Source organism: Malus domestica, chromosome 10, assembly GCF_042453785.1.
Source record: "Malus domestica chromosome 10, GDT2T_hap1".
Classification (NCBI taxonomy): Eukaryota; Viridiplantae; Streptophyta; class Magnoliopsida; order Rosales; family Rosaceae; genus Malus; species Malus domestica.
Window position 1 is genome coordinate 40719671 of NC_091670.1, and position 26154 is coordinate 40745824.

At 36.6% G+C, this 26154-nt stretch overlaps 2 protein-coding genes and 1 long non-coding RNA gene across 3 annotated transcripts; 1 reads left to right on the forward strand and 2 right to left on the reverse strand.

The window, feature by feature from the left end:
* Positions 1-1423: 1423 nt before the first annotated feature.
* Positions 1424-2461, reverse strand: LOC114827326 (uncharacterized). Its single transcript, XR_003776498.2, has 2 exons — positions 2359-2461; positions 1424-1809 (listed from the first exon to the last, which is right to left on the reverse strand). It is a non-coding gene; the product is annotated as an uncharacterized lncRNA (long non-coding RNA).
* Positions 2462-4071: 1610 nt separating this feature from the next.
* On the reverse strand, positions 4072-6727 carry LOC114827785 (vesicle-associated protein 4-2-like). The gene is made up of 7 exons (XM_029110407.2): positions 6103-6727; positions 5637-5707; positions 5411-5492; positions 5023-5141; positions 4786-4863; positions 4540-4659; positions 4072-4444 (listed from the first exon to the last, which is right to left on the reverse strand). Exons 1-7 carry the CDS (start codon positions 6374-6376, stop codon positions 4385-4387), a joined length of 804 nt encoding a protein of 267 aa, XP_028966240.1. The 5' UTR covers positions 6377-6727; the 3' UTR covers positions 4072-4384.
* Positions 6728-9991: 3264 nt separating this feature from the next.
* LOC114827786 (probable LRR receptor-like serine/threonine-protein kinase At3g47570) lies at positions 9992-13506 on the forward strand. Its single transcript, XM_029110408.2, has 2 exons — positions 9992-12868; positions 12974-13506. Exons 1-2 carry the CDS (start codon positions 10153-10155, stop codon positions 13339-13341), a joined length of 3084 nt encoding a protein of 1027 aa, XP_028966241.2. The 5' UTR covers positions 9992-10152; the 3' UTR covers positions 13342-13506.
* The last annotated feature ends 12648 nt before the right edge of the window (positions 13507-26154 follow it).

A 26154-nucleotide genomic window follows, 5' to 3' on the forward strand; every position in this document is an offset into this window, starting at 1 on the left:
TGAATTAAAGAAGATCAAAGGACAAAAATTAACAAAGGGTGTGGGAGAAATAAAAAAAGGTATATGGACATCACACATCATTCGAATTACTTGGGTACTCACGAGTCGGTACCCAAATTTACCGACCTTTAACATATGTAATAAGATGAAGACAAGTAATTTTAAAGACTCATTATTCTTGAAACCAAACACCAATCTTCTCTCTCAATCCACTCGCCAACAAGTTATTGATAAATAGTTGTAATGGCGCATATTGGGTTAAACAATCATTTGTGTGGAAAATTCGAAGTTTATGATAATGTTATTTACATACACTTTTTTATCTTTGCACATTCTTGTTAATTTTTATCCATTAATCTTCTTCAATTTTTTCGATCTGACGATAAAAAATTAAGAAGAGTATGTGATAAATAAAAATACGTGTGTAAATAGCATCATACTAAGTTTATGGGATCGAAGGGAAACTAAATTCAACAACCAAATGAACATTTTCATCACTCTCCTAACTTTATTTCAAGTGGGGAGGTGGGCATCAAATGTCACACATGCTTTTGGTTTTGGTATATTTTTTTTTTCCGCAGTGTAATGATGGGGTTGCGGGAAACTTTTGGTATTGTCACAAAACTTGAATGTGAATCCAAAGAGATAAATCTTGTACGAATTACTACATGTCACATGCCAAAATCTTGCAGCAACAAAAGGAGAGGTGTGCGGGAGGTGTTTGTCAATTTGGTCACGGCCTTGCGATGAATCAAAAGAAGAATCGCATGACTTAGATTTTGAAATGGATATGTTTTTGGATAGAAACTTGGGTATCATATGCTAACTAGCTATATCATTGTTTCAAAAGCACTTTTATACCAAAGCACTTTTTAGAAGAATTTTTCATAAGCTTTTTGAGGGCGAGCCTTGTCACAGCAAAAATGTCGCTTTTTTGTGACCGAAAGGTCACAGATTCGAGTTGTGGAAATAACATCTTTGCAATGTAAGAATAAGACTATATATGATAGACGTTCCCGAGCCTCACAAAGCGGGAAGCCTTGTTGGTTTTGGGGTTGTCCTTTATTTTTCATAGGCATTTTTGTTGTTGGATGTATAAAGTTTGGGCTTCCTGTTAAGATTTGTATATCAATTCTTGATAGTTTAGTAAACATTTTATTTTGATTCAACTTCTTTTTCAATTTGATTTATAATAGTCGGTAAACACTTTAATAAAAATGACTCTTTTCCAATTCATGCTCACTTCAATTCATTCATAACTCGATGATGCTATGTCTGGGTCTTCCTTATTTTAATTACAAACACGTAAACATGTCCTTAAAGGATAAACCCTAGTATGCGGCATGTCTCACCTTTTGTGCGAGGGGTGCGGCATGCAGACGCTCGTACTCAAGAACTTCTCTTTGACGTTGAAGAATATATAACAAAAACACGGTAAAACAACTCGGAAGTCTTTGAGTTGAGTTTAATATATAAGGTCCAAAATCACTTGAAAATTAATGGGCAACAACAAATACATGGTGACCAGATTAATACATATTACTTTCTGGTCTCTCCTTATTCATCATCGTGCATGAACTCTGCAATATTTGAGAGCAGTTGGGCATGCAGCTTCTTAACTGAGTGATCCATTAAGGCAGAGCCATTGGCCGATGAAGAGTCTCGTGCAGTTGAGATTAGGGTTGATTGACTCAAAGAAGGCAGTAGACAAGTTGAAGGTCTGCTCAACCCCAAAACAAGTGTCTCCGCTTTTTACACCGTAGGTTTTATCACACTTTAGGGTGGGAGGCGGCTTCAAGAACCCATGTCCTTATTCAAAATACAAAAAACAAATGCATGTCAATACAGAGTCGTTAAATTTCATTAAATTAAATTATCTAACCGTTGCCATTCAGATGTGTAACTTGTTTGTGCAATTTTGATATGCACTAGAGAAAGCCTCATATAAACTTTAACAACATAAAATTGATAGGATTTTACCGACTATATGTTGTTATTTCTCTCCCTAAAAATTTATTTCGACCAATTTCCCCTTAAAGTCTAAAGCTATTTACAAATTTGCCATCTTCCCCTTTTGACCCTGTTTCAAAAATAATAATCTAATTGTTTTTAAAAATATCACTTTTCATTGTTTTCAAGAAAGAAAAAAATATTAAAATGAAAAATAACAAATAACAATTAAGGACAGATATGCAAATTTTTTGGACGAAAATTGGATAGAGAGTGTAATTATAAGGATGGGGAGACATTGGTCATTTACAATAGTTTGGTAGGGAAATTGGCCAAAATAAAAATTTAGAGAGAAAATCGATAATAAGGTACAGGTTTCGGGAAGAAATGAGAAAAATTCATTTTTACCGAGAAATTGGCCGTCAGCAAAAGCAATGAGGAGGAGAAGAGAGAGCACCGAAACCAAGTTCACAATCTTAGCCATCCTAAGTTCTTTCTTCCTTTGTTTTGCCATCCTAATTGAGTTTCTACTATTTATAGTGTAAAAAACGTGGGAAAAGAAGCCAAGAAGGTTGTTCATATCCGAGCCTCGGACAAAATGGCCAGCTCTGTATGCGTTGGACGTTGCTTCCGCTGCTCTGCATATATACATTATCATTTAAGCGGATTATACTATACAAAGTAGCTATGTTACACTTTGGTTTTTTTTTTAATTTTATTTTATTTTTAATTTTTTTAAGTACATCGATATTTTTATACTAAGGAGAGAGAAAGTTTGCTAAGCTACAAAATGGACAGCCTAATTTGGTATCAAATTTGTTATCCAAGAGATTCGAATATAAGATCTCTCACTTCCAAGTGAAAAGAAATATTACCAGACCGTAGTACTGAGTGATTGGTTTTTCATCTTTTAACCAACTCTGTGATACGTTTTTTCCTTGTCCGATTACAGTTATCAATTATCAATTACATAATAGGCAATCAATAACAATTACGGAGAAGAATCCGGAGTCAACGGCTCAATTCTAACACTCCCACAAACTGGACGGTCGAGATCATATGAGTTTGGAACGAAGAGTACCATGGCGTGGCTGATGAATGGCTTTGGTAAGAAGGTCAGCAAGTTGATCAGCGAATGAAATATAGCACACACTGTGACTACCAAGAGCCATTTTTTCATGGACAAAGTGACACTCAAGTTCAATATGACTAGTGCGAGCATGATGAACATGATTAGCAGCAAGATAAGTGGCATTTAGGTTGTCACAATGCAGCAAAATAGGGAAGCGCAAGTGTGCACCAAGCTCACCAAGAAGAAATCATAGCCAAGTGGTCTCAGCACAAGCACAAGCTAGAGACAGGTACTCGGATTCAGCACTAGAGCGGGCAACTATTGGTTGCTTTTTGGAACACCAAGAGATAAGATTAGTGCCGAAATAGACTAAATAACTAGATGGTGAACGCCGAGTGTCTGGACAACCTGCCGAATCAGCATCGGAATAAGCAAATAGTGAAGCAAATGACAACTGAGGAGTGAGAGTGATGTCAATTCCGTTGTTACTCCGAAGATTGAAACAGCTTCTGTATGTTGCTCAATTTTGTTCAAACGGTATAAAATCTGTTGCTCATCGCACAAGTCAATGCACATCTTCAAACTTAAGCAGCGGCTGCGGCCACCCTATTTGAAGAGTGGCAGCACCAGCTGTAAACCAGCCTCAGGTGGAGGAAAGTAGAAGTGCACAAGGCCGGCTTCCATGCCTATTTTGGTACTTGATCGGCACTTTTATACCTTTCCCTTGCATGTATTAACTGTGTCTAATTTTGACACACTAATTACAGAAAAGGGAGGTGGCATCATGTTGCCAATCCAACTGTAATATCACTTTGTGTCCGAAGCCCGCAGACCGAGAGATTCTAGCCATTCAAGAGAGAGAGAGATTTGAGTCGTTCAAGTTTTTGAATTTTTGGTGAAGTAAACCAGTGAAATGAACTAATAAGAGCTGTAGAATTGAAATTGAGTGATCCAGATCTCCCGATTCTTAGGCTTCGGACGAATAGATTCAAAATAAATCTTAATCCATGTTGAGAAATGCTAAAATTTTATCTTCGGTAAATGCCACATCACACAACTAAGACGAGTTTTATTCTCGAAAGAGAAACAAAATCGCGTTATCTACATACATATCATTCATCATTGTGACTAACTTAGCCAAGTTCAGAGTACTCTCAAATTACAAGAGACTCTCCACTTCAAATTGTCTTCTTTTTTTACATCAATGTATAACGTTGGACCGTCCTCATCCTTTTTGTACCCTTTTCAATACCACATCCTTCACATTACCGAAAGATGCAAATAAACGATGGTTACAAATGATACACCGAAGTAGACTATCGCTTCTCACTCACATCAGAAAAAGCCACCCGAAACAAATGCTCATGGGGAGTCCACGCCATCAACTTGCTGCCGGGCGAGATATCTTTCCCTCCTCTCCTTCTAAACAAGACACAAAGGGCAAAAATGAATGAAGCACGTAAGAAGGTATTCATTGCACAAGCAATTTTCGTGTGACAACAGAACAATGCACTCACCCATTCATCTATGACAAGTCCTTCTCCAATAATCTTTGGACCAGCTTCTTCCGCAGGTTTCTTGCGTGCCTCCAGCGCAGCATCGGCATCAGCCAACTGGCGCTTCAGTTTTTCCATAGCCTTTGAAGAAACAAAAAAGTTTTAATCTCTTAACATAAATGCGAACAGAAAACCATACAGGTCCGTGATATACATTTACAAACACAAATATTGACATCAGGTTAATTTCATGTCAACCGCACTTACAGGAGTAGAACGCTCTGGATCTAGAAAGACAACCCGTAGTATCTGCTCTACGGCCACTTGGTCCTTTTGCTCATCAAACTGTCACCAAAAAATAATTTGAAAATTAATATTTAAACACGGCATACAAATAAATTTTATATTAAAAATTCCACTAATGAACACGTTTATAAGACCAGCTACTAAATTAGGATTTTATAACTTGAGATAGCATTTAAATTTTGCATGCTATTTACGCACCAGCTCAGGTACATATTCCATTGGTCCCTTCACCTTCAAGCTCATGATTTTAAACTTAACTCTGCTCTTTTGATCCACTAGTTTTTCATTCTTCTCGGGGGCCTCGACAAACTTGAATACTATCATAACAAACCAAAATAACAAAAAAATCTCGTTAAAAGGCCAACACAAGTTAAAGCTTGAGAAGACAAAACTATCGGAATAAAAACACAAGTTAAAGCTTGAGAAGACAAAACTATCTGAATAAAAACGATGGTACTTTTAAGTTCATGAGACATAATTCCATTAAAGAAAAACAGAAACCCGTATAAATGGGCAATACCGTTTCCAACACTATATCATAAAGGGAAATGAATTGAATTGCACAAAGTTATACAGAAACCGTTACCAGTTGCTATAAGACTCTCGCCTGGACTAAGAATAGCTCCTGGAGGACGCATGAAACAACTTTTCGGTGCAGTTGTTTGGAACTAAAGCAAGTAAGCAAGAAAACTCGTTAGAAAAAATCAATCAGGATAAGAAACTCTAACAATATCAACCACATTAGTGTTCACCAAACATTCTCAAATTACAAACCACATAACAGAAGTAAAATCGTAAACACGTAACGGTACCTTGAATGCTACAAAGGACTTGCTGGTGTTTTTAATTCTAATGGCACTCCTAACCTGCTTTCCGGGTTCACCTTCAAGAAACAGAGTCCATACACATAAATAAGCAAATGAATCGTCAGGCAACAAACCCAATACCGAAATAAATCGGCAAACTAATTTGATTTCCCTATATAGCCACTAACTCGTTCGAAAAAATCGTGACAGCAACACGAAAATCATCGATTGCATCCATAAAACACGGATTAATCACCGTATTATCGACATGATTAGCTTAATAACACGAATTGCAACTTGCAAATGCATTTTTACAGTTTCCTTGATCCTAAAATCAGCAACAACATCTAAAATCCAGACGCAATTCTATAAATCCACAACAATCATTCACAATCTACATATAACATACCAAAAATAGAAGAAGGAAAAGTAAATTAAATTAATTAAAAGATAACTAAATAAGGAGACGTACAGGGAAAATAGAGTTTATTGTTGGGATCGAGCTTGAGTCTACGGCGAGTCGGAAGCAGCGACCTGGCGACGGACGACACCGAATTCGCGGCGTTTTGATTCGATCCGTCGCCCTGGGCGTTACTATGGTGGTGGGGAGCGTTGTGCGACGACGAGGACGACGTCGTAACGGCGGCGTTCCTCGACGTCCGAAACGGTCGCTTGAAGAAGCCCCAGACTTTTCCGTCGGACGAAGACGAAGACGACGACGACGACTTTTGGTCAGCGATGGCCATCTCTCAGAGCATTAGACAGAGGCGAAACGGCGTCGTTTGTCTCAATGTCTCTGCGCAGTGCGGAGCAAATCGGAACCGACGGAGAGGATTCAATTGGATTTGACCGTATGAGTTCACGCCCGACCTTTTCGTGCTTCACCTCTGTGGCGTCCGTCTGTCCTCCTCCTTTCGTACTTTTCTACTTCGACGTGAGTAAAACGACGTCGTACCGCGGACACCGAATGGTTTTTAGCTTTTTGTGAAAGCAAATCAATGGCTTGGATTCTGGCTAAGTCTGGCTCGCGAAAGACAAACCGTTGACGTGAGGTTGTTCAGTTGACTTTGGGTAAACTACGTGCCCAAGAGATAAACTTACTTATTGCAATGTTTCTGTGAATCGGTGATTAGGAAATGCCGAAACACCTCTGTCGGTTTTTTTTATTTTCGAAAAAATAAATTACCATAACGAAATCATCAGCTGATTTATATATATATATATATATCAAATGCTTTTACGAGAGCTAGATCCACTTGAAGTGTGTGATTCATATTATGTGCAAAACAATATGAAAATATACTTACTCAAGAAATTTAAGAAAATCTTTCCACAGGCTCTGCAAGTACCAACTATGCCCACCCTTGATAAATCATCAAATGGGCATTGAAGATTAGAGACGATAAATTTTTTATTGTAACCGGAACACAGATGGTACAATACGACTACGTGTTTTTATATAAGTGGTGAAATTTTTTATTTTTTAAGTTATTAACTTTTTAACTTTTTAACACACATATCTCACAATTTATATAATAACATGTTGTGTAGCAACCCATGTTCTAATCTAATCACACCGATAAATCTCTTATTTAAATACAAGAAGCCGAGCAAGCGGATTGGTTGGAATGAAGAGGAAGAAAAAAAGAATTGTTACAAGGTGATGTCATTGTACTGATAACATGGTCGAACAATCGCACTCATTAGGAGCGAGTCTCATTGTGTTTTCCTTAACAGTGAGTTTTAGCGAATACTTTAATCAAATTAATTTCTTATTTGTCTAACAAATCGTTGAAAGTGTTTTTAACTAATTTAATCTTAGTGTGGAATGTGAACACGAGAAATTTTTTGCTGATGTCAGTGATCACCACCAAGTTATTGCAATGGACAAGAATTGTCTGTCCTCCCACTTCTGATGTTCTCCCGTGCCCTCTGTTTATATGGTCACGGTTAAATCACGTCAACATTTTATATTACTATTTATTTTTGTCTTATTATCTTTATAAAAAAATATATAAAATATTGACGTGGCTTAACCGTGATCATACAAAATAGAAAGACGCAGAGGGAAGACAATCCTTGTCCTATTGCAATTTTCATTATTTTCCTGCAAGCTGACGTAACAACGATTTGAATATTCCTTTTTCCTTTTAATTTAATTTAATATTTTTTGTTACTAAAAGATTGCAGTCAATCAATGCTTAATTGGAGGCGATACTTGTTCAGGTAATGGTACCAAATATATAATCATTGAATGTACTAATAGCAACATTCCACCTACTAAGCCCACAACAAAGTTAAAATCTACATGCTTTGCCCATCCCTAATTATGATAGTACTGCCTGTATTCACGGTGATTTATTATGGGGTTTGCTATCCACACACCTCATTTTACTTCTCACACACCCCTTGATAGTTTATGTCCGTTGATCTTCTTCAATTCATCCGATCTGACGGGCGAAAATTAAAAAGGTGTGTGAGAAGTAAAATGAGGTGTGTGGATATCACACCCCTTTATTATACATTTATGTGTAGAACCTCAACTCGAATCTTCGAATGATTACCCTTGTTAACCCTTGTTGGTTTTTTTTCCGAATTCGCCTTTGGTGGTGATGTTGCTCATGGGATCTTGCTTCTTGCAAGCTTCCTTTGTTTCGTGGCGACATTCAGTGTGGTGGTTATTGGAGGATAATGTGACATTTTTCTTCGCCAACTATTAATTTGTCTGGTCTGACATTAAATACCAATTTTATTCATTAAAGCGGCCACTTACGAATGGTGCTAGCATAAATCTCGTTGTAACTGCATAATTTCGTTAGAAATATTAGCCTCCATGATTAAGACTTGAAGCGAGATGAATAGGTCATATATTCCATACCAAATACGCGTTGAGTCGCCATGCCGATGAAACCAACCTCATCCATTATTCAAACCACAGAATGTTTTCGTTGACTAAACTAATCAAAGGTTAAGTATTAAAATTCACAAAAAAAAACTAAACCATTTGCTTCTCAATCCCCAAAGCGTGACAAAAGCAAGATAGAAGATACGGTCCAATTTAGTTTGGTTTTTATAAACATGTATTTGTCGATTTTCTCCCGAACTTGTAAGGAGTTGTCGATTTCTCTCATGAACTTTAATTTTAACCAATTACCTCATAAACTTTTATAATTGGTCAATTTTCTTCTCAATTTTAATTTTAGTTGATTACCCCTCTGAACTTTAATAATTATAAAAAGATAAAGGTAATTTTATCCCTAATGTGGACAACATATTGTTTTTTTTCTTCTTCTTCTCGTCCGCTAGTTCACTTCGGATACTTTTTGTTTGAATTTTAGGGATAAAAGAGAAATCGGCCAATTATAAAATTCAAAGAGGTAAACTAAAATTCATAGAAAAATTAACCAATTATAAAAGTTTAGAGAGTAAATCAGCTAAAATTAAAATTATAGAGAGAAATTAACAATTCCTTACAAATTTGAAGACGGAAAAATTGGCCAATACTTCTTCTATAAAAGGTATAACCAAACCAAGCCAGCTTAATAGTTCTGTTCTACTAGGTAAGAGACAGAATGTCATTTGGCCGGTTCAAAATATTCAGCCGGTTTTTGGTCCACCCCTAGTTCATCCGGATTAAAAATTACATGTAGTTTCACAAAATCTTTGGCTCATGATATTAAATATTGTAAATATACCATCTTACAAGTAGGGATGGGCAATGGTTATGGCGGGCAGGTAATCGCAGTTATTTATCCATAACGTTTATTCTCATACCCGCATAACCGTTTACTTGTTGTGTAATTGCTTAAACGGTTATACTCATACCTATAACCGTTTATAAACGGTTAACCATACCTATAACCGCATACCCATTTAACCGTAACTGTTTAGTATCCGTTTACCCATTTATCCTTTTTCTTTTTACCATTTACTCATTTTTCATTCGTCTACATGTTTTTTTAACAACTTGAAAATTAAAAAAGAAAAATTTGTCATAATTTTATTTTTCTAACAATTAAACACCGTTATAGGTACATTCATCATACATTTCCGCATTTTAATTTTTTTTAAGTCCTTATATCATTCTAATAATTAAAATAATAGTTTGTGGATGATATTTTTAACTGTTAACAATGAAGGTAATATAAAATTTGCTAAGTATTATTGGGCTACAAAAACTGTTAAAAGACAATATTCTTGAATTATTTAACTCAAAATGTAAAATATTAACATAATATATATAATCAACCATGAAATCATCTTAGTCCTTGCTTTTCCCCGTAGTGGAAGTAAGCTGAAGTCTTATAAAAAAGCAGTCAAAGTGGTTATCATTTACTTGGACTTTTTCCTTCTCATGTTTGAATTTTCAAGAACCAGAAACCGTGGTGTAAGTTCCTCCTATGATGCTATTCTTCGATAAATTGTGTTCTCTGCAACAAATGGAACTCACCACCTTCACAACTCAACACCCATCTCTTTCTTTCTGCTTCTCTCTCTAGTTATATAGTTAACCAGATCAGGAATGGGGGTTTTGGTTTTGAAATTGATCTTAATATACTTGCTTTTCAGTGCAGTGTTCGTTTGTTGTTGGAGCTCTCTGCAATGGGGACTCGGAGGGAATGCGATGGATAGGCTGGCTCTGCTTGCCATCAAAGCTCAAATAAAGCAAGATCTCCATAATTACAACGTGATGAGCTCCTGGAACGAATCCACGCACTTTTGCATGTGGCATGGTGTGACGTGCAGTCGACGACATCACCAAAGGGTCACTAAGCTGGACCTGCAATCTCAAAATCTGGTAGGGAAATTATCCCCAAACATAGGAAATCTGAGTTTTCTAAGAGAGCTGTGGCTGCAAAACAACAGCTTTAGTCAAGAAATTCCTCCGCAAATTGGGAATTTGCGTAGATTGCAAGTATTGCGATTAGATCTGAACTCATTTAGTGGCAGTATTCCACACAATATATCATATTGCTTCAACCTTATCCTTGTGAATTTCACTCGCAACAAGTTGGTGGGTAAAATTCCTTCAGAAATTGGATTGCTGTCGAAACTGCAAAAAATTTCATTACAAGATACTACTGTAACGGGACAGGTCCCTCCTTCCTTGGGGAACCTTTCGTCTCTCCAATTACTAGCTCTTGGTAGTAATGACTTGATGGGCAACATCCCCAGTTCTCTTGGCCAATTGAAAAAATTAGCCATCTTGGGATTGGCGATAAATCAGTTGTCTGGTAGCATCCCTTCCTCAATTTATAACCTCTCTTCTCTTGTTACATTTTCCATGCCATTTAACCAATTTGAAGGGAGTATTCCATCAGATATTGGCAAAACTCTTCCTAATCTCGAAGTCTTCAACGTCAACTCAAACCAACTCACTGGGTCCATACCTTCCTCAATATTCAACGTCACAAGTGTTTGGTATTTTGATGTTGGGCATAACAACCTAATCGGACGGGTACCGAATCTCCAAAAGCTTCACAACCTCGTGCAGTTCAACATTCAATATAACAATATTGGAAGCGGTAAAGATGGTGACTTAAGTTTTCTCTCGGACTTGACCAATGCCACCCAGTTACAAAGGCTGGGTATTAGCAGCAACAATTTTGGAGGGACATTGCCCATGTCAATAGCCAATCTCTCAACCAAACTCGAATGGTTTTGGGTTCAACATAACCAAATATATGGAAGCATCCCATCTGGGATAGGGAATCTGGTGAGCTTGGAAAGGTTGCTTTGGGGGAATAATAGCTTCACAGGTAACATCCCCTCTGACATGGGTAAGCTTTCAAACCTTGGATCATTAGAAATTTTCATGAACAAATTATCAGGAAATATTCCGTCTTCCTTAAGAAATTTAACCAAGTTATACCATCTTGAGTTGGATGGAAATTATCTTGAGGGCCCCATTCCTTCAGGTCTGGGGGAATGCCATGGGTTGCAATTGTTGGATCTTTCTGATAACCTCCTAAATGGCACAATACCCAAACAAGTTTTTAGACTCTCCTCCTTATCGATTTCTTTGAACTTGTCTAATAACCTCTTCACAGGTTCCCTTCCCCCGGAGGTTGGGAATTTCCATAGTCTAAGTGAACTGGATCTTTCTGATAACATGTTATCTGGAGAACTCCCCAGTGGCCTTGGTGGTTGTGAGAGTTTAGAAGTCCTGCATTTGCAAGGAAACTTCTTCCACGGGTCCATTCCTTTGTCTATGAGTTCAGTTAGAGGGATTCAAGAACTAGACCTTTCTCACAATAATTTTTCAGGTGAAATTCCACATTTTTTAGAAGGCTTTAGAATCCTTAATAATCTGAACTTATCATTCAATCAATTTTGGGGAGTGGTACCAACTGGAGGTGTTTTCAAAAATGCGAGTGCTATTTCAGTTGTTGGCAACACTAATCTGTGCAGCCCTGTTGCTAATTTAAACCTTCCCAAGTGCAAGTCTAAAGAGACCAAGAAACGAAGATTGTCTCGTAGCTTGAAACTAATACTCCCTTTAGTATTTGGACTTACTCTTCTAGGAATAGCCATGGTGTTCTATTTTTTTCTTTGTTCTTTAAGGAAGAAAAGGAAAGAAATTTCATTGAGCACTTTGGGGAACACTATTTTGCAAGTGTCATATGCTACTCTACTCAAAGCTACTGACAGGTTCTCAGAGGCTAATTTAATTGGTGCTGGCAGTTTTGGGTCTGTGTACAAAGGAGTTCTTGATGAGGATGATAAAGCTCAACTTGTTGCCGTGAAGGTGTTTAACTTGTTACGCCATGGAGCTTCGAGGAGTTTCATAGCCGAGTGTGAAGCTTTGAGAAATATTAGGCACCGAAATCTCGTCAAGATTATAACCGTGTGTTCAAGTGTTGATTTTAATGGTAAAGATTTCAAGGCTTTAGTTTATGAGTTCATGGACAACGGGAGCTTAGAGGAGTGGCTGCATCCACCTACTGGAACTGAAGACTTAAGAGATCATGTACCCAAGAAGTTAAGTCTTCTTCAGAGGCTAGAAATTGCCATTGGTGTTGCTTGTGCATTGGATTATCTTCATAATCATTGTGAAACGCCAATAGTTCATTGTGATCTCAAGCCAAGCAACGTTCTCTTGGACAATGAATTGAATGGCCATGTTTCTGACTTTGGATTAGCAAGGTTTCTCTCACAAGTAACGAGTAATGTTTCAACAATTCATAGTCAGACAAGTTCCGTTGGAATAAGAGGAACAATTGGTTATGCAGCTCCAGGTATATTATATATACTTCATTATATTTCCTTTTTTATTTTGGAGTATTTAATTTACAAAATTCAAACTGAACTATTTATACACAAATGTGATGTTTGAATTGTAGAGTATGGAATGGGGAGTGAGGTGTCAACGAGTGGTGATGTATACAGCTTTGGCATTCTCTTGTTGGAGATGTTTACAGGGAAGAGACCCACTGACATGATGTTTGGTGATAGCTTGAACCTTCATAATTTTGTCAAGATGGCTCTCACTGGGCAAGTTACTGAGATTGCTGACGCACCACTTCTTCAAGGAGGCACGAACGAGAATCCCAATCATTGCAGTGCGAGAATTCATAAAGTTGAGGTGTGCTTGAGTTTAATATTTAGAATTGGAATTGCTTGTTCTGCTGAATCCGCAACAGATCGACTAAAGAATATCAATGATGCTGCATCTGAACTTCATTCCATTAGGAATACTTTTCTTGGATAGAAACTCTTTTTTATGTGCTTTTGCAATAGAGAAATTTCGGGCAGTGCCTGTGAAGTCTAGCTTTTTGTTATCGCAGTAGATGTGTGAAGAGTGTATTACTACTTCTTGTACTTGGTATTTTGGTGTAATATTCACATTGATTAAAGTCTAGATCGTGTCACGAAATTGTTGCATATTCACATTGACAGATTCCAAATTTTTGAAAGATTCATAACCTCAAGACCCTCAACATTCAATAAAATCATCTTGGAAGTCGTAAAGATGGTGAGTCGAGTTTCCTATCAGACTTGACCACTATCAGTGTAAGATGTTTTCGAAAATCAAAGTGCAATTTCAATTGTTGAAAACACTAGATTCTTCAAGGGCATTCCTAATCTCAAGCTTCCTAATTGCAACTAGTACAAAAATGCTCATCTATCACCATCAATGCCCATGATAGAAATTCACCACGGGCATTGTACCCGTTAGTAATTTGGATGTGATAAAAAAGTCTCAGTTTCTACCAGGTTGTGCATGTTGTCATACGTAATATAAACACAGATTGTGCCCATAGTAGATTGAGATCTAACACCACATTCATTATGGTCGTTGTGGAATACAAATTGAACAGCTAATCCTAGTCATAAAAAAAATCCCAAAAATTTCCAAAAATAAATAAATCATTTAATATGTATACAAATTTACTACAATATAATAATTACATAAAAAAATTGCAGATTCAAATATTACTAGAAATACCAAACTATCCACAAAGTATGAAATAGGCCTCCAATAACAAGGACAAAGATTTTTATTTTTTTTAATAAACCATACACAATAATAATCAAATCGAAAGTAAAATCTAATAAGCAATAGCAATTTGAGAAATTGAAATTATAGAAATAAACAGAGGACACACATGAAGTTAAACATAGAACCACAATTTCATCACTGGTGGAGATTCGCCGCCCAGAATTTAATTGGTCTGTACGATTCACTGTAGTGCAAAATAGCATACGTATCAAATATACCTCAATTCAATGTTTTTTAAATGAAAGCTTGATAATTCTGGTGTAAACTTGCAAGTGCACAAGATAGTCGTAATATAGCGTGTTGCAAGTCCAAGTATCGTTCCCACGAGGATTCTAATTAAATCTCCAATTTGATAAACTAAACCAAATCTAATAATATTAATGACACACAACCCCAAACAACGAACTAGACTCGATCTTAATTAATAAATCAATCAAGGATGTGAAGAATTTGTTGTGATGATTTTGTAAACGAACAAAAACAGAACCTTAAGTAAAAACTGAAATTAAAGAAAAGAAAACGTTGTGTTATAAGGCAAGTGATGAAAATCTAGGGATTCGGAATCAACCACAAGCAATCTAGTTTAGGTTGCAATGCCTTCAATGGATCTTTCGATTCTTTAGATGATAATTCCCGTATCTAAGTCCTTGTCAGGCACATTAGACCATAGTTTTCCTTAAGTGAATGATTCTCTCCTAGTTCAGGCAGAGGTCGTATATCCTAACATGCAGTCTGTCCTGGTTAAGGCATAAATTTAACAAGTAGGACTCTTTACGCTCTAGAAAACAAGGGAACCAAGCAAACCATTATTCTTTGTCAAGCAATAATGTAATTTACCACACTTAACCACAAGAAGCTAATTGAATTATATTGCTAGTTCAGCCTCAAATTCATCTTCCAATCTTACTAGATGCAAAGCCCTAAGGTGATCAATCAAAGAACTCATACAAAGAGTAACAATTCAAAAAGTGATTAAGCATTCATCTAAAAGAATCTAGAAATCCAATGAATAACATTAAAAACCATAAACATTCATGCTAGGGCATCATCCTAACCCTAGAAAAAGAGTTTAGTTACTCATAAAATCTGAAAACATAATTAAAATTCTGAAAAACATAAAATACTTCCACACGATGATGATGGATTGCCCAGGTGATCGGCGACTCTGTTTCACTCCTTGCTGCGACCTCTTCTCTGCACCTTCGAAAAAACCCCAAAAAGCACGTTCCCAAAAACCCCCCTTTATATGGTAGACAAGTCCTAACATAATTAGGTCTTGTGATATCCTTTTTATTGCAGAATGATGTGGCAAGTAAACTTTCCAAATAATTACTTCAAACCCATTCGAAATAGGATTAAAGTCAGCTCAACACGTTCTATCTTGGGCTTTGGACTTCGACTGAATTATGACTCGAAAAACCCAACAGACTTTGCAATTTCCGCATAGACTCGGCTGACCGACGTCTTGTACGAAAACCTTCATAACATCGTCTAGAAAACTCGAAATCACAGTCCGTAAAATTCCTCTGAAAGCTAACATCCATATCTTTCCAATGGTATAAGGCTCAACAGCTGGTTCATTCTGACGAAGTACAGTTTAATCCGTAAAGTTGACTGATCTGCACAAACAGCTTCTGCTTCCAGCATGCCAACTCATTTTAATCGCAAAAGTGCTCATTTTTCTTCTTTCTTCATCTTCACTCTTCAAATCTAAGAAAAACATAAAACTAAGTGAAACAAACTAAATTCACTCAAAAACATAACAAGAATCGAAACTAAAGGGCGTTAAAATGTATGCAATATTGGTCGTATCAAATTCAAGAGTAACTTGCAAATTGTAATAACCGTGAATTAACAAAAACACTAGACTAGTAAAAGAAAAAGAAGCATTAAGACCCTTAAACTAAGCAAAACCCAGCCACTTGCAAAACATCTATATTGGCAACATTAGCCAAATTTCAACCCGTTTTATCTTCTTTTCTACTTTCTATTAGTCACTATATAGCAGTTGGCCTACAAAATGGCCAAAAAATTAGGAAAACAAACAAAAATAGGCTCAAAGATAGCATCGTTGAGTCTTCAAGGACATCAAAATTGAAAATGAGAGCGGGACTACCTGAGGGAGACCTTTCACATATAAATTTGTCAGAAACCAAAACTATAAACACCAAAGACAAACAATTCACTTATCAAAGAAAAACAATGTCTCACGTCATTAATTCAAAGCTAGAATCCCATTATCGTACCCCGGTTAGCACCATTTTCATACTAATCAGAATTCTCAAAGCAAATTCTATACCAATCAGTGCACACCGACGTCAATTTAAGTTCGCAATTCATCAAGAATACCGCTTTTAATAACTACAGATACAAATGTAAAGCAAACTGTTCTGAAAAACAAAAGAAAGTGTGAATGTAAATGTACCTCAGCCAGGTTGAGATGATGTGGGTGCAAAAAATAAGGCTTAAGCAAGCAGCCACTTCCTAAATTTGGGGGAGTGGGGCTAGAATAAAGGAGCATGATCATGGAAGATGGAACATGGAGAAATAGAAGGGAAGCGGGACTTGGAGCCTAAGTATTTTATGCCTATAAATGAACTAGAATCTGACGAAAAGTGGAGGTAGAGAGGTATAAGATGATTCTATATTTTACAAGCATCTTGAATAAGTGTTTTCTTGCAGGTCCCCACCTCCCTCATGGATGGCGAGTGAAGATGGTGTTGTGGGCTTCTCAACATGGTTACAAGATTTACTTGTTGGAGGATTAGAGGAACCAAATTTTTCCGCTCCAACAGTTGGCGCCGTCTGTGGGAATTCGTACAAAAAGTCGTATTTGAGAAGTCATGGTTTCACTCACTCCACAATGGGGGCACGGGACAAAAACCTGAATAAGTTCTTCTATTCTTCTCTTTGCCCAATTTAAAACCCTCGACTGTCTCTCTATCCCCTGTTCTCGTTGAACTGGAGGAAGTAAAGCACAATCACCATAAGACGTCGTAACCGAGAGCAACAGTAAAACATGGGAAATTCTTCAGAGGGTAAAACATGGGAAATTTTTCAGAGGCGAAGATGACTCTTAACCACCATCACCATTGTCGTTGTTCTCTTCCTTGCCCTTGTGACGGGTCCCTCGAAGCCGATATGGCTCGTCTACTGCGACAAGAATGGGAAGTTCCGAAGGGATCAAGAGGTTGTCTCCATTTGTATCGTTGGTCATGCCTACCAGGGAAAAAGCTTTATTCTTAACCAGCTTTTCGGATTTCAAGTGGCATTTACACATTGCCCATGTACAAAAGGGCTATGGCGTTGGAATGCACCATTTAAGAGAACTGCAGTGGATGAACCTGAATACAATTTATTACTATTGGATAATGATGTTTTTGATCGGACGGAAACATGATAATGGAAGGATAACGCCCCGTGAATATCAGGAGCTTGCTTTGAAGCCAGTTGAGGACAAAAAAGGGACATAGTTGCAAAAAATGAGGCATGAACAAAAAAAGAAAAAGCCCAAAAGTGGGGAATAAGGGAAAGAACACTGCATTCAATCCTATCTTGAGAAAGACAATTGCATGAAGAGACAATAAGTTCCTAAAAAGCCAAACAAGACAACCAACCAAGTACCTAAGGGAGATCCATTGTAGAGTGGGGGCACGGAAGCAACTCCTAGCAAATTGAATTACCAAAGTTGGGGATAAGATGAATTATGCTCTTCGCTCACTTGAAATGCATGCTATTGATTACTACAATCAAAGATAAGTTGGTTTTTGAATTAAATTACATTGCGTTTGAAGATTCTTTTATTATAGCCAATGATTAATCCCCCTACAAGGATTTTGGATCAGTAATTTGGAAAGAAAAGTCTTATTTATAGAGGGCAAGTTTATCCTAATAATTAAGATAACATCTTGAAATGATATTTTATAGAATGAGTGCAAAGATCATGTTTTAGAGAAATTCGTTGGAGACATCTTCCCATGTCATTAAAATAGGGATTATACATGAAAAAGATCGAAAACCTATGTATACAACATGTGTTCAAGGTTGCAAAGCAAGGAAACATGAAGTTCACTCTTGCGACACAAATGGCAATGAAATTGCCTAACAGATAAGAACTATCACATTGATTTATAATCAGTTTCATATTCGTGTAATCCATGGTTTTTGTTTGGCAAAGAAAGCTGAGAACACTGAATCACTAACATGGAATCTCAACTTATTTATCATTTACTTTATATATCACTTATGTCAATGAATAATATGAGTATTTCACTATTAATGTTGTGGCCTCATATTGACAACGCTAATGAGGATTTCTTGGAATTGTGTTGGCAGTGAATTGTCCCAATTTATGAGAATATGGAGAGAAAGTGGAAATGCTTATATTACACATCGTTTGGTTGCATATTGAAAAGGAAATTGTTCGGCAAGCACTCACGGCCTGGAGCACGCTATTACTACATAAATTCTTGATCGAGTATCATAAGATTGTTGGTTGTAGACCAAGAACAAATTAGGGCGAAAGGCCCAAGACTATGGGAACGTACAAAAAGTCGCCTTGAGAAGACATGAATGCCCTCCAAGCAACAATGGGGGCACAAATTTATACCCCAAACATAGAGAAGAATTTCTTTCCTCTAGCTCTTTTACGATTTACCATGAAAATACAAATTCTATCATTACATATTTTCGTCATAACATGTTAAAGAAATTTGCGTACCAATCCTCTATCGCTTTACAATTTTGCAAAGAAAAATCTTTTATCGGCTTTAAATTCTGCATGAAGAATAATTTTATGTGAGTTCATACTAGAATGTGTGTTGTCCATGTTACGTTTTAGACAAAGCTTCTAAACTCTTTCTATTTCTTGAATTGGTCAGGAAATAAATTACATGTCAATCACTCTTGAATCAGATTCTTCGAAACTTGTCAAAGGATTAAATACTAGCTTACGTTAACTCGACTATCTTTCCATACTTGAATGTTATAAGATCTAAATCTTTTCAAGTGCTTTTATTTGGAGATGAGTTTCACGATAAGTGAATTGTGTGGAGTACGCACACGGATAGTTGGGTCTCGAGACCCCTATCCTCAAACCATAATTGGCGATGAGACTATGCATTCAAATGGGATACATTTATAGTGGTCAAACTACTTTGGGTGAAGTTACAGCCTATGACCATCCCGAATCGTCAAGAAACCAAACAGAGGAAGAAACACCATCGCAGAAAGAGAACCTTGAGCAACATGTGGGGACACATGACAAGCTTGGACCCGAGGCAATTCTACAAGGAAAGCTTTCATACCAAAAAGTTTGCATGGTGGGACAAGCCACGATTTACTTAGGATGTTGGATTGATTAAGGTAACATTTGATCGTGATGCATATTTGAGAAATGGTTTGGTCATTGGCAAAAATGACTAAAGGAGGGAAAATAATGCACAATGCAGAGGTATGAAAACTGATGTTAGACTACGAGTACAATTAACGCTATTATATATTATGAATAACTGACTCATGATTAAACCCCAGTAATAAGAATTCATGTTTATTGCTAGTATGGACAATTTTCAGTATGCTAAACATAAAGACTTAAAAGCCACTTATAGGGTGTGTACTCAAGGCTTTTGAGCAAAAGAAAAACACTCTACATAAACTTTAGTGGCGACGAAGTCGCCAGAGAGGAATGTTTAAACAACATAATTATAAAGGCAAGACGATGATGATCGGCACGCCACCTCGGATCCCTAATATCGTGAATGAAACAAGACTGCATCACTTTGATGATTTCCCTTGCTCTTGAACGTTGTTGTTGGCAGAATTCAGCATGGGAATGTTTAAGGCACGACAACTATGGGTGTCGCACCAACCTGCGTATATAATACGATCCATTTTTTATACTATTATTAGAATGCTTGCTTATGAATTGCATGATTTATTATGAACTGATGTTTATTAATTTGAGGACCAAAAATTGAAAATATAAAATTAAGCTAAGGTTTATGAGTTAAGATCGAAAACCCATGATCAAATGAGTTAAGACCGAATTAAGATCGATAAGCTAATGGGTTAAGACCAAATTAAGATCGAGAACCTAAGATTGGACGGGTTAAGACTGAATTAAGATCGACAACCCAATGGGTTAAGACCGAGTTAAGATCGAGAACCCAAGATCGAATGGGTTAAGACCGAGTTAAGATCGAGAACCCAAGATCGAATGGATTAAGACCGAATTAAGATCGAGAACCCAAGATCGAATGGGTTAAGATCGAGAACCCAATATTGAATGGGTTAAGATCTAATTAAGATCGAAAGAGCCCAAGATCGAATGGGTTAAGACCAAACTAAGATCGAGAAACCAAGATCAAATGGGTTAAGACTGAATTTAAATCAAAATCCAAGAACGAAGGTTAAATTATGATCATGAGATTGTAACCGAAGGCTAAATTATGACCAAGTGATCGTGTCCGAAGGATAATGTATGACTTTGTGATCACAACCAAAGGCTAAACTATGATTGTAGCCAAAGGCTAAACTTGTAATGAAATTTCAAGTCACATGATTTTTTGCAAAAAAAATATTTTTCCTCTACAAAGTAAGATGATATACATTTGCAGAGGAAAAGGAGGGCATTTGTGGGTGCAAAAAATAAGGCTTAAGCAAGCAGCCACTTCCTAAATTTGGGGTAAAGGGGCATGATCATGGAAGATGGAACATGGAGAAATATAAGGAAAGTGGGACTTGGAGCCTAAGTATTTTATGCCTATAAATGAACTAGAATCTGACGAAAAGTGGAGGTAGAGAGGTATAAGATGATTCTATATTTTACAAGCATCTTGAATAAAGACTGACTTGAGTGTCGGAATGTTTTCTTGCAGGTCTCCACCTCCCTCATGGATGGAGAGCGAAGATGGTATTGTGGGCTTCTCAACATGGTTACAAGATTTACTTGTTGAAGGATTAGAGGAACCAAAATTTTCCGCTCCAACAGATGCAAATCGTCTTTTAAATAAAAAGTTAAAAACTGACAGCAAGCCTTGCAAGGCCTAGGACACCATGAACAAAATACACCATGGCAACAGCCACATTGTCAGGGCACAATTCGAGCCCGAAAATTTTCACACTGCTCCTTCTATGCTTGGTCATGCTTGGAGAAGGCATGCTTGCCTCCCTTACCCTATCAGTTATCAACACATACCTTTATATGCACCTTATCGTATTGAACCAAAACTAAGTAAAGCTTTAATCTTTATCACATTTAGCCAAAACCCAATTGTAAAAAACATACTTAGATATTCATAATTACACTTTAATTGCAGAATTAAATTTCAATATATTTACAAAGAAATTGAGCGACATACTAATCCTGGAATTGAGGAATGGCTCGTCATCCAAATCGAGCCGGCGAGTGGGCGAGGCCATGGGGACGGTGACCGACATGTCGTTCTCCGGAGGAAGCTTTCAGGCAGGCTCTGCGTCAGTGACGATTTCTTATGTGGGCGCCGAACAGAAGACTGTTGCGATTTCGAAGAAGAAAGGGGCGGGGTTTTGGAGAGAGAAATGAGTAGTTTAGAGATTTCGGAGAAACTGTCGAAGGAAGCAAATGGGTGAGAATGGGTGGGTTTAGTGGTATCAGATCTGGAATTGGGTACATGGATTGGAGATTTTTTTTTAGAAAACTAATGAAAATGAGTTTTCTGAGTTTTAACGATAAGGACAAAATAAAAGGTAAAGTGAATAGTACCAGATTTGACTTTTTAGTGTAAAAATGTGATTTTTCGTTAGAGTGAACAGTATCGCGGGCTTTTCATTAAAACTCCTTTTTTTTTATCCAAATCCTTTTAAGATAAGAGTTGGGTTCTAATAAAATTTGAGACTATAATATTGTTATATTGATTGATTAAATAAATTAATTAATCTGTAACATTCATAGACCATCATTGATTTTAAAAAGGCTCTGTGATTAAATTTGTTTCCACAACGAGCTACCCTCGTGGTCATATCAAATAACTGCAACGGGCTTTACTCGCGTATTATTATTTTAACATTTTCTATTACGGGCCAGTTTTGCCCGTTGTTAAAATCATTTACTCACAACGAACTTTAAATGTCCTTGGTAAAATTGGATTTTCTACAACGAGTCTTTTACGTCATGGAGCATCAAAGAGTTTCATATAGCCAAATATGTGGCTTTGAGAAATATCAAAGCATCAAAATCTCGTCAAGATCATATCTGCATATTTTCGCGATGATGATTTCAAGGCTTTAGTTTATGAGTTGATGTACCCAAGGAGCTTAGAGGAGTGATTGCATCCACCTCCTGTAATTGAAGAGTAAGAGATCAACACACCCAATAATTTATAATCTTCTTCAAGGGCTAGATATTGTTATTGGTGTTGTTATTGTGCACTGGATTATTTTCGTAATCATAATGAAACACTGATAGTTCATTGTAATCTCAAGCTAAACAATGTTCTTTTAAACACCAAGTTGATTGGACATGTTTGTTGAAAGTGGACTAATCTCAGACTGTTACTTATATGAACTCCTCCATATAAGTGAACGGGATTGGGTTCCATTTGGTTGGTATGGTTACTAGGTTTTGCAAATGGGCATTTTTTTTTTTTTTGGTTGGTATGATAAATCAAGGTTTTCTAGCATTGTTGCTATTAATATTCTCCCACATGCATTTTGAATTCTAATCCAATGGTTTTAGCAGTCGTTCTACCAATCTCGGCAATGAAAGAGTTATTACAATTGATATAAAAATTTTAGGAAAACTAACGAAAAGTTCAAAAAAAACTTTAGTTTTAATGAAAAATGACAGATAAAGGTGTAGTGAATAGTACTGGGAAAATGTAAAAATGTGGTTTTTCGTTAAAAATGAACAGTACCGGGAGTGATTCGTTAAACCTCCCAAATTTTTTTGGTCAATCAATAAAATACTAACAAATATGTTTTTGCAATAAGGGTGCGTCACAATACTGTGACTTAGAGCTGCCATTGGCCCTTTAATTATTGCCCTATCTTTAACGCACTCCAATTAATATCGTTCACTAATTGTTAGTATTTAGTGAATTTCATCATAAATTGTTACCCAAACTATTAATTATCAAAGCAAATAAACTTGATTGAGTTATAAATTTATCGTGAGCCAGTTGGTATGGTTAGAGAAAAATAAATTTTGTTCATAATTTTCATGTCTTCAGTGAATAAGGGGCTATAAGTGAAGTTCCAAAGGTTACGGTGGTGTAATTTGGTCCATGAATTGTCTCGTCCAGTTTGCATTCATGCAGTAGTTGACTGATTCCCAAATAATTCTCATTACCAAGCAAATTAAATATCATTAATTAAGAGCTTAAAAACTCTTTAATTATTACCAAGCAAATAATTCTAATTTATTTATTGGGTAACAATTAGATGATAAAACAAGTATTGATTTCTTTGGTTTTTGGCAAAGTTGGACTTTAAATGGTGACACAGAAATAGATAATTCGGGTCATTGTACAACATTAAGATAAGAAAAGGAAAGAAATTTCGATAACTTGCAATACCAGGCTTTGCGGAGGTAGTGCCAGTCTCTAACTGCAAGTGCAAGTCCAAAAAGAGAGAACCATTTCGAAACTTGACATTAATAATCCCCCTTAGTGTTTTGTCATATTTCTTTCTTTGTTCGTCAAGAAAGGAAAGGAAAGAAATTTCGTTAAGTACATCAGCAAACTCTTATTTGCAAGTTTCATATGCTACTCTGCTAAGAGCTACTAATGGGTTATCTGAGGCTAATTTGATTGGTGCTGGAAGTTTTGGGATTGTGTACAAGGGAGTTCTTAATGTTGATGATATAGCTCAATTGGTTGCCGCCGTAAAGGTGTTTAACTTGTTACGCCGTGGAGCAGCAAGGTGTTTTATATCTGAATGTGAGGCCAAAACTAGAATTCATGCTTGCGCCCGGCGGGTTGAAAAATGTCATGTAATTAACAAATATAAAAGGGGCAAGTAAAAGAGTCCATGTAATTAACAAATACAAAAGGGGCAAGTAAAAGAGTTCATGAATTTCCATGTTGGTAAAAATGTACTCCAACATGACCAGCTCAAAAGGAGATTCCTCCACTCTCAATATGGTTTATAGTCTGAAATGTAGTGTCTCAATTTCTTCAGGCCTGCATTGAGTTTAAACATGTGGGACAACACCAATCACAACTACAAATACTAACAACTGTGCATAAAAATTATAAAGAAAACTCACGTACAATATTAACAATGTTATGAAAATCGCCCTAGGCGGTCGCCTAGGCGTTCGACGGTGGTTGCTCGATGCGATTAGGAGGAAATCGTTACAAAAATCAGTGGGTATCTAAACGGCCGCCTAGGCACTTGCTAGGCACTCTAGGCGGTTTGAAATTCTCGCCATAGCTAAGGGCTATGCAACTCTCGTCGTCTCGAACTCTCATCGAATCTACAACTCCCTTCTCGAACTCTCATCAGATCTGCAACTCCAACTCTTGCAGCAACATCTGCACCAAACTCGCAGCTGCACCAGCATCACAACTTGCATCTGCATCTGAATCTAGCCTTGCTAGAGGTTTCTGGAAAAACTAGAGAGAGAGAGAGAGAGAGATTTTATGGGTTTGGGTGTTATGGGTCACCGGCTGATAAGATATTAAAGTGGGGAGAGATGTGTGAAAACAAGGAATCAAGAGTAATGCTATTTATACCATGTTTTTATACCATATTTCTATACCACCTTAGTAGCATCTGATGTGGACAGCCACATCATTTGAAAAATTTGCAAAACCCAAGGAAATGAAGGAGAAATATTTCTCATATATCCCACAATCATCATTCAATTAACTAGTTTTTCTTAATTATTAGTTTATTAAATAATGAAATAAATTTAAAAATCTGATTAATTCAAATGATGTGGCTGTCCACATCAAATGTCACCTAAGATAGTATGAAAATATGGTAAAAAAATATGGTATGAATAATATTACTCAGGAAACAATGCTTTTCTTTGCCACGTCTATTGCATTAGAGAATAAATTTATATTTTATAAGGAAACAAGGCTGTTATTAATTGAAAGGCAAAACCCAATATTGATTTTTTTTTAAAGCAAAGTCTAATAATGAAATAAATATGTGGGCTGAGTAAATGTTACAAAACTAACATAAAAAGTCCTAAATTTTTACAAATATACTCATATTTTATAACATATATAATAATTTTATGTAAATCCGTTTAGCCAGCCTAGGCTCTAGGTTCCAGATCGCCATCCGACTAGCGCCCAGTATATTTTATAACCTTGACCATATAAGAACAAACTTCACAACCGGTTTTAGGAAACTGCCGGGATTCAAACCCTATTTTATAGGTAAGAAAACCAAAGTCCACCAGATTCCTGTTTATAGCCTATTTTATTCTTTTTTTTTTTCACTTTTAAAAACAGAATGTGCGGAAATTTTAGATGTGTAGAGTCTATTTTATTTTATTTTATTTATGCAGACAAAATCTCACAATATTATTATCACGATCTTATTCATAATAACAACATTGTAATCACCTCCCTACCAGAAATTAACTCTTCTATATTAGCAAGTTTAACATAATGTTGTGAAAGAAAAAAAATCGTCTTTAATTGAAACCATGTCAGAGACCAAAAGTTAAAATTAGTAGACTCCTTTTTTTGGTGTCACTCAAAGAGTGATTAATCATGCAAATACTATTAAAGGTATATAGGCTGCTTACTGTGGTGTGGCCACTGTTGGAAGCAGCAAGAACCATTGCTTCTGACTTAAAACCCCGCATGTTTTCTAGCTTCAAATTGCAAAGAACGCATACTTTCCGGTTCTGCCACAGAACAATTAACATGAATAAAAGTTGACAGAAATTGATAGTAACTTAATACCCAAAAAAGTAATAAGAAAGTATGAAAATCAACCCCAAGGTGATGCACAATCAGAGATTCCAAAAGGCCAGACAGAATGATAGCAACAAATTTAAAAGATTAAAAAGAAGACAAC